Source organism: Carassius auratus, chromosome 43 (genome assembly GCF_003368295.1).
Source record: "Carassius auratus strain Wakin chromosome 43, ASM336829v1, whole genome shotgun sequence".
Taxonomy (NCBI): domain Eukaryota; kingdom Metazoa; phylum Chordata; class Actinopteri; order Cypriniformes; family Cyprinidae; genus Carassius; species Carassius auratus.
Genome location: NC_039285.1, coordinates 14178681 through 14188490, shown reverse-complemented (window position 1 = coordinate 14188490; position 9810 = coordinate 14178681). Strand labels below are relative to the sequence as shown.

Sequence of the window (9810 nt, the reverse complement as noted above, 5' to 3'; positions counted from 1 at the left end):
GGTCTGAGTCAGAGAGGCGCACCAGAGCACAATATAGATGATCTGCCAAGTCTCTCAAAGGTGGTCTGTCACGTCAAGAGTCACGTGAACATCTGCTCTGCAAACAGATCTCTTAGATCAAACAAAAGCCAACAAAATCATAATGGAATACATCGCCCCATGGTGCAGCATCTGCTGAAAGACAAGTACCACCACACCCTCATGTTTGCAGGCAGTACTTTATGTAAATGAAGGACTCTCCCTATAAAATGCTTGACTCCACCTTAGCATGTTGATGTGCCCCCCTCACTCCCTATCCCCACTTTGGTTTAAACCCATTGTCATCACTCGCCTAAAACCAACCAGACGTTCAGGGCTCTCCCCTGCTTCTGTGTCAGGCAGAGTTTGAAGAAGAGGAGCAGAGAGAAACGTAGGCAGGGAAAGAGGCAGTACTTGTATACATGCTTATAGCTGATTTTGCTGGAAGAGTCAGAAGAACAGGCAGATCAGATTAAGACCTCTCATCTGAAATACATGAAATAACTGAGAAGAACCATCACTTAAAACATCTGACTTGGTAGTACTTGTTTGCCTTGGATAAATATTCTTCTTCTAAGGCACATCTTCGTGTGTAGAAACACCTCCGCAGCTATTGAAAGTGTGGTTAACCTAAGATTCAGCATTCTCCAGGTAAGAAGACAAGTCTTGGACATTTTGGAGTGTACCTTCGCTTTGTGTTTTACACTTTAAAATCCCTTTCAGATTAAATGTATTTTCAGATTAAAGTTCAGAACGGTGGATGCATGCATCAATAAACTAAAGGGAAAAAAGGACTAAACAAGGGAGGCAATGCCTTTGGCTTTTCCTCTGATTATTGGCACACAGTGTTCTCATTTTGTAATACTTCTGGAAATTAACAAAAGCTTAAGGCTTCTCCAAAAGAATTCAACTGTCTGTGTTGCAATTGTGGTGAAGATTGCCACAAGGCATTTTGGGTCAAGGCATGTGAGTCTTACATAAAAGTCAAATCCAAACCATTATCCTTTTGCTAAGACAGCTGTGCAAAAGTTGAACTTTTATTGCAACATAGCTAGTCTCTTTTTAGTTGATGATAAAGGCTCTAAGGTTGGCAACCTTGACATGAGAAACACGCCTCTCTGGAGTGCATTTACTTATGCACAACCTCCATTTTGATTCAGAATAAATCCTCTTGTTAAACATGATGCCTCAGTTGCAAGTGTTTAGAATCCACTTTGAGCCAAATGCTCATTGTTGGAATTACTGCAAAATCATGTCAAGATTCAAGAAAAACTACTGAATATGCTTGAATTTGACACATTGCTGGTGTATTCAGCCCTTTACACACCGTAGTCCTTCCCTAATTCAACTTTCCACTGTAAACTGCTGCTGGAAAACATGGCTCACCCTTTTCAATATACGGAAATAAGTAATGAATGTGTGCTTGTGGACCCAGAGTTCGGGTGGGTGTGTGTAAGTGTTTCCAAAATGAGCGCAAACTTTTTCCAGGGACGTGCATGGACAATGCTCTCTACTTTCCCTCTAGGCTGAAAATGTCTCTTTATATTCTTTACCTTCTTTGAAGGTAAATGGAAAAGCTAGGCATTTTAATGGAAGCAAGTCCTGTTAACCAAAAAAATTAATTAAATATACCGCTAAAACTCTTACAGCAAATACTGTATAAAATATAACCATCAACTATTAAACCTTACATTTACCCTTTTTATGTTTTTCAGGCAAAAAAAAGTCACTTACTAAAACAGAAGAAACTTGGGAGTTAAACGTTATATAACATTGTATAACACTGCTTTATAACTCCAGCAAGCATCCCTTAAACACTGTAAACCCTCATTTGGGTACATTATATAAATACTGGAAGGGAGAGAAGAGTCTTCACAGTCATCCCAGAGGACACGTAAACAGTGCAAAACACAGCCATAAATTAACTGCAAGGAAACTCTGAATACTCCCGCAAGTCGAAGATGTCACGCTGGGGACGCAAGAATGTCAAGAAAGCCCCTGAGGTGATCCGGACAGTGACCGAGGGCCTGAAGTCACTCTATCGAAAGAAACTCCTGCCCCTGGAGCAATACTACTGCTTCGATGACTTCCACTCACCGAGTCTGGAAGACGCCGACTTTGACAACAAACCCATGGTGCTAGTGGTTGGGCAGTACTCAACAGGAAAGACTACCTTCATCAAGTAAGACTAAATAAGTCAGTTTACTAGGGCTTTTATGAGGCTATTAATGGGTTTAAAGTAATCTTTGACAGAAGCTAAAACTATGGTGTCTATGTGGTTATGGCCCTGGATAGTGGTATTAGTCCACTCATGGTTTAGCTCACTATGTGTCACTTCTGTCTATCTAACATTGGTTTGAACTCAGTATTAAATTCAAGGGTTGGTTTTAGGTTATTTACCAAATGGAAATACATTAAGCTGAACCTAAACCCAACTGTTCCTCAGCGGTTTGTTTGTTCTAGCAGATGACAGAATAAAAACTACACTGTTGTTAAAAACGATCATGTCAACACTCTAACCGTAGCTTGTTCTGTCAACACAGGTATCTGCTGGAACAGGATGTTCCAGGGAGTCGTATAGGGCCAGAGCCCACCACCGACAACTTCACTGCTATCATGCACGGAGATGTGGAGGGACTTATTCCTGGAAACGCCCTCATAGTGGATCCCAACAAACCCTTCCGCAAGCTCAACCCCTTCGGAAACACTTTCCTCAACAGGTGAATAGAGTCATACAGGCAGATGTTACACTGAGCCGCTATATGACATGAGAAATGAGGGTGGGTTGTGTGGAAGAATGTGTCGACTGATCTGTCTTACTCTGGGCATGCAGGGAAGATAACAGAGAAACAGTGTGTTAGTTTTTGCTACGGAATTTCAAGAGTCCGTGCCAAATTTCTTAGGTAAGAGTGACTTTCCTTATTTATGGAAAACTTGTGGAGGGGAGAGATCACAAGAGAGGGCAATGAGCGGTTAAAGAGCGTACCTGGTTTCAAAGTTTGTATTTAAATAATCAAATATTTATCATTTTTAAAGTTTCTGAAGAAATGATGTTTGCATTTCCTGAAGATAATGTTATTTCTGAAGATTCAGAAGATTCCACCAATTGACATGAGTGGTTGCAAGCGCATTGCTATGAGCGCATTCATGTAGCACAAATTAAAAGGAATGTACCAAAGTCTTACAGATGTAAATTTTATGTAATTTGGTGTAACAACTAAGTAAAAAGTAATAACATATTTTCATTACACTTTGAACACATTTGAGTGGATACATAAAAAAAAGTAAATATTTTATAAATATGTATCAATAAATTTTTTGGGAATCATAAAACATGACACTTCAAAATGTGCCTTGCCATGAAAAGGTAAAATTATCTTATGATATACAGTCATGAGGATTGGCTGGGGTCTCATTGATGTAATTTGCTGATTTGTTTTTTATTTTCTGCATGTTGATCAAACCACATGGGTTTATCAAATATTAAAAAGCAGTGAAGAAGTTTTGTTAAAATATTTAATATAGAAATAAAAAATTGTCTTACTAATTTTAAAAAATATATATCGTCCTAATATTTATTAATCAATATTAATTTGGTTAAATAAGTGGTAGATGGAGCAATGTCAGGTATTTAAATACCAAGCAGTAGCCAAACAGTGGGAGGAAAGTAAGCTGTAGTTCAAGTCCAGGTCATCTGAACACATCAGTCCTCTCATTAACCTTGCCAAGAAAGTTTCAACATAATTAGCTTGTAGTTGGTCTGTCAACACCAGAGGAGGTGCTGTTTTGAGTACAGGGAGTCTTAATCAGATACAGTTTTGCTATGATCTCTTTGGGTGTATTTTTGCAAACATGTTTTGAGAACTTCTTTTCTCCTACTTCCTGCCCAGGGAAGCAGTCCACTCGTTAAACTCATTTTAAGCAGGAAGAGAACATGTTTTTCTATGCCACAGATCATTAGTGGCAAGTATTGTTTGATTTTGGCAGTGCTGTTCATTTTCCCTCAGGAAGCCCTGTGTGTTTCAAGCACCTCTTCCACACAATGGATTGGCCTGGGAGGAGTGACGCTAGAAGTCTGCTTCTTAGATCACACACAACAGTGGGTTAGGAGTAATGGCTCATTTTTCAGCTTTTCTCGGGGGGGGGGGGGGGGGGGGGGGGGGATTTTAACTAAAGAGTTCCTGAATGTTTGATAATTGTGCTGTGCCCTTTTAAGGAATCAAATCGCAACCGGCGACTGCAGCTTATAACAGCAGAAAAATCATAGAAAAAACATGCAATGCATCAAAATACATCAACATGGAGTTTTTCCTTGACTTACCCATTCAATGAACTTACGAAAGTTTGGTTCCATCACTAAATGAAATACAAAATCAGTTTAAACTTCATCTCTGTCTCTGACAGGTTCCAGTGTGCTCAGATGCCCAACCAGGTCCTGGAGAGCATCAGCATAATTGACACCCCAGGCATTCTCTCCGGAGCCAAACAGAGAGTTAGTCGAGGTAAGCAGAATGGAAAAGTAAAGAGTGGGGTCTGAGGGTATTTTATGCCAAATTTCAATTCATTTCCCATTTGAAACTTAACTTCATTTAAGCTGGTATACAATGTCTCTTTAATTATGTGTGGGAATTAGGTACTAACTGCCATAAATAAAAGAGATAATACTAATCTGAGACATGTTTCAGAGTAAATGATCAGTCTATAGTCTCTCCTACAGAAAACATCATTGGGTAATCTTAGTTTATCAGTGTTTCGCCTTTCTGGTCGATGTCTGCTTTTCCTCACATGTTTTCCAAGCACAGAATTGGAAAGTGAGCCATTAAGGTGTGACAGGGAGAGGAAAGGAAAGGAATGTTAAGGCATGACATGGTGGGACGTAGGAATGTCTGCAGGATTCAACTGTTCTCATAACTGTTTTAGCATATAATGTTCACAGAAAAATGTGCACATCATAATTTAGAAGATTGTTAAAAAGCTAAAAGGAGCTCAAAATTGTATAATAGTTTCAGTAGAGCTCAACAGTTGGGTTCCAGAAGTACAATCCACAGAACAGAAGTAGCTCCAATCCTAATCAAAAACACCTGAAACAGCTAATTAAGGTGTTCAGGATTGCTTAAAAATAACAGGCAGCTATGTTGGAGTAAAGCTGTAACTGAGGCTACTCTCATCACAAGAAATATCTGTGTTTACACAAAACCACAAAACCAACACAAAAGGAGTATACATGCAAAACCAGTATGTGGCGCTGTAATTCTGCCACAGAGATACACTAAAAATGGAGAAGAAGACTTGGACTATGCGCATAAACCTTGTACGCGGTATACAAACGAACATGGAACAATACATTTATTAATCTGTCAATGATAGTAAATAAAAAGACAATCCTTCTGTTTGTTCATGTTTTGGTTTCTGTTATGTAACATAGCGGTGTCTGACTAGGGGCGAGACGTGGGCTGATGATGTCATCGTTTCAGAAAATATACGCACTCGATGTCTATACAAAAAAGTATTGGGCGTTTTCAGATTTATCCACTCTGGGACCCGGTTTAAAAAAAATCTAGGTTTCACTCTCCCAAAATGCCGGATCCGTGTGGACGAAACACAAATATGATACAAAATGTATGCATATACAGTGAAAGGCATCTCCGTGTGGATGGGGCCTGAAGTATGCAGAAGGTAGCACTCCAGGAGTAGGGTTGGCTACCCGTTACAAGCCTTTCAAGTCAGGCCTAAGATGAGCTCCAGGGTTGTAAAGGTTCTTCAGCCCTGCTCCTGGAAATCTACCATACTGCAAACTTTAGTTCCAGACCTGCTCCAACACATCTGCCAGCAATTATCAAGTATACCTAAACACCTTGATTAGCAGGTGCAGGTATGTTTGATTGGGGTTGCAGTCAAACAAATCTGTAGGACAGTAGCAGTGAGTGAGTGGCTGACGTGTAGCCAAGTATGGTATCACACACATCTAAATGCACACACACACACAGCAGTAGTGAAAAAACTCACCGCAATCCATTTTTCTGTGGTGCCCGGGAAGCAACCAGGCAAGGGCACCTCATTTGTGTTCAAGGGCACCTCATTTGTGGATAATGAAGGTGGAAAAGAACACTGGTCGGTTACTCCCCTCACCTACATTTATGCCAGTACTGAGACTCGAACCTGTGATCTTTGGGTTAGAAGTCTGACTCTCTAACTATTAGGAAACAACAGAACTCTGTTGTACAGCAATAGTGCATACTTCTCTAGAATTCACAGACCAGTGTGAGTTTAAACTGAAAAGAGTCCCGCCAATTAGAGAAGTCAATGCTAAAATGGAAACAAGCGAAGTTACCGTTCTGTTTTGTTCAGTTTGTCTACATCTGCCTTCATTTTGTAGGATATGACTTCCCAGCAGTTCTCCGCTGGTTTGCTGAACGTGTGGACAGGATCATCCTTCTCTTTGATGCCCACAAGTTAGAGATCTCAGATGAATTCTCGGAGGCTATCGGGGCCCTCAAGGGGAATGAAGACAAACTCCGTGTTGTGCTGAACAAGGCAGATATGATTGACACCCAGCAGCTCATGCGGGTGTATGGAGCTTTAATGTGGTCTCTGGGGAAAGTGTTTGGTACTCCTGAGGTTCTGAGAGTGTACATTGGGTCCTTCTGGTCTGAACCTCTTATGGTGTCCGACAACCGCAAGCTGTTTGAGTTGGAGGAGGAAGATCTGTTTGCTGATATCCAGAATCTGCCACGCAATGCAGCCCTACGCAAACTTAATGACTTGGTCAAGAGGGCACGTCTTGTGAGGGTAAGTCAGTATATCAACAATGACCACTGTGATGTCAGAAGTTAACACTTCTGCATGAATGCAATACATGTCATAATTTACTTACCTGCATGTCATTCCAAACCTGTATGACTTTCTTCTTTCACAAAAGAAGATATTTTGAATAATATTTCAGTGTTTTGTGTCTATACGATGAATGTCAATAGAGTCTACGTGTACTTCACTCACAGGTGCATGCCCATATCATCAGTTACTTGAAGCAAGAGATGCCGTCTGTCTTCAGGAAGGACAATAAGAAGAAGAACCTGATCTACCAACTCCCGGTCATCTTCTCCAAGATTCAGCTACAGCATCATATCTCTCCTGGAGACTTCCCTGATTGTACCAAGATGCAGGTTAGTGCAACCACCTGGTCCTTGTTTTGAAGTTAAAATACCTATTTTCTTGCTTGACATAGTCTTTAATTACTTTTCTTAGGAGCAACTAATGGTACATGACTTCACCAAGTTCAAAGCCCTGAAGCCCAACCTGATGGCTATGCTGGATGAGTTGTTGTCTTCCGACATTGCCAAACTCATGCCCCTTCTTAGGCAGGAAGAAATAGAGGCTGGGGTCCAACTTGGGGTCCAAGGTGGGGCCTTCTTGGGAACCCGTGCCGGACCCTTTGTGGAAGGTGACCCCTTTGGCGAGACTGCGGATGAAAATGGTGAAGTGGGTGAGGAAGATGAGGAATGGGTGGTGACAAAAGACAAACCAAAGTATGATGAGATCTTCTACAACCTATCCCCGAATGAAGGCAAACTAAGTGGCACCAAAGCCAAAGATTGGATGGTGAGCACTCGGCTGCCCAACTCTGTGCTGGGCCGCATCTGGAAGCTCTCGGATGTGGATCGCGATGGCATGCTGGATGACGAGGAGTTTGCCCTGGCCAGCCACCTGATTGAAGTGAAACTGGATGGTCACGGGCTGCCCCCTGAATTGCCTGCCCGTCTCGTACCACCATCCAAGCGTCGGCAAAAAGGCTCTGATGCTTAGACAATGTGCCTACATGGTTTCCACTGATCCTTGTCTGCACTTCCTGCATGTTGTCCAGCTCCACAGCAGCTGCAGTGCATCTCCATTCACTGTATTTTGGTGCCATTTTGTACATTGGTCATTTTGTAACAGGCAATTAATGTCTTACTTTGTATTTTTGGTTCCAATGTAACAGTTCAAAGATTTCCAGCTGGAAACCAAAGAGCAATGTGATAAACCAAAGACTGGTCTCAGTCATTTGAATGGAATGTTGCATCTGTCACCATTCTTTTCCTGATGGTAATATCATATGACATCAAATCCAAAAATGCTACACGTATGGCTTATAATGGCTCTTAAACTAATGGATAGCAAACAAACTCTTGTAGATAAGACATTTTCGTAAATTTTCATCATTTATTGTAGAAATCTGTAGACTTGGCTTTACACACTTTCTATGTGGCTTTTAATGTAGTCAGCTAAATCAGAATGTGAAGTCAAGCACTTAAAACTCTCAAACTCCTTTGACAGTAGACCAGAGGAGGCAAGTGAAAACCTTTCTAAGACTTTGTTTTGGAACATATAAATCAGTTTACTAGCATGTTGTTGTCCTTGCTTTTAAAATAAAAATGAGACATTCTTTATATGTGATCAGTTTTTTTATATATATATAGAATGAGCTCATTGCATACTATGAATGAATGACACTATATATATATATATATATATATATATATATATATATATATATATATATATATATATATATATAATTTGATGGAGATTTCTTACTGACTACTGTAAACAGTTCCACTGTCTGCTTCAGATGACCATTGTTTTCACAGTAAATATATTGAGCTGAATAAAGATCCTTTGACTTGTACCTTTTTGGTTTGAAAATAATTTTTACAAAACGAGCTGCAGTGTAAAATAGGGCTGGGTTTTAGATTTGATTCTAATTCACAAGCTTGCGATTTGATTTGATTACCAATTAGAATTCAGTAAAGATTATTTTGAATATAAAGACCGATTTGCATGTAAGGACCACCGCGGGCATCCAGCAGGGTTTTCCCTGGCTTTGTCCTGCCCTTCAAATACTTCAATACAGTACAGTACATACCAAATATTATCAAGGAACGAAAGTCTGTTGGTACTACTATAATGTTGAAGGTTAAAATTGACTGATTTGTTAAAATTACACTTAATGAAGGTTTGAAAATAATAAAGTTACAGTTACATAATAATATTTCTACTTAAATTAGTTTTATATATATATAAATGTAATGGTGGCTGTCATTAAAACTTCATGGATTAATTTAAACATAAATTAAACATTGAAGAACAGTACGAATATGTTATCTGAAGCATATATATAGCAAAATGCACCTCTCTACAGTTTATTTTTCTGACAAATATGTTTATGGTCACTGAATATTTTTTATGAGGTAAATGTGACGTTGCACGGGCGATTACAAGAGACATGATAGGGATTGTAAAATTTTATTTTTTCTTTTAACTTACCTTCGGATGTTTAGTCATGATTATTTCGTGCACTGGTATTAATGTGGAGGAGATTATTAGTTCACGTGCTCCGCGCACTGCCGCGACTGTTGAACTGAGGCTACAGCGATCTGTGAACATTAAACAGCGCCAAAACGGCATTTATTGTTTGCATTTTGCAATCCACCTTTTTCTTGTCATAAAAGAGGGCCATTTGTAAATTCTATGGGTCTGGCTTCCGGTCTCAATTGCATCCACTCCGTCCAGCTATTTTTAGCTGAACAAAACATTTTGCTGCTTGGTATTGAAAGTTGGTGTGTTTTATAATATTATTTTAACGTATTATCTTAATTATGATCACATTGGTTTGTAGTGCAAACAGTTTTACTGTTTACTGCACGTTGTTATTCTCCTCGTTATTTACCTATAGCGGCTAATGAACCGGAAAAAGAAAAAAGAAAAAGGTGAATTCGAAACCTGAGACTGTTTCGTTTCATATTAAAAGTACAA

The 9810-nt window shown here is 39.7% G+C and overlaps 1 protein-coding gene across 1 annotated transcript; it reads left to right on the top strand.

Annotated features, from left to right (window-relative positions):
- Positions 1-268: 268 nt before the first annotated feature.
- Positions 269-8444, top strand: LOC113061766 (EH domain-containing protein 2-like). The gene is made up of 7 exons (XM_026231196.1): positions 269-669; positions 1734-2200; positions 2562-2738; positions 4423-4520; positions 6395-6807; positions 7017-7181; positions 7264-8444. Exons 2-7 carry the CDS (start codon positions 1980-1982, stop codon positions 7819-7821), a joined length of 1632 nt encoding a protein of 543 aa, XP_026086981.1. The 5' UTR covers positions 269-669; positions 1734-1979; the 3' UTR covers positions 7822-8444.
- The last annotated feature ends 1366 nt before the right edge of the window (positions 8445-9810 follow it).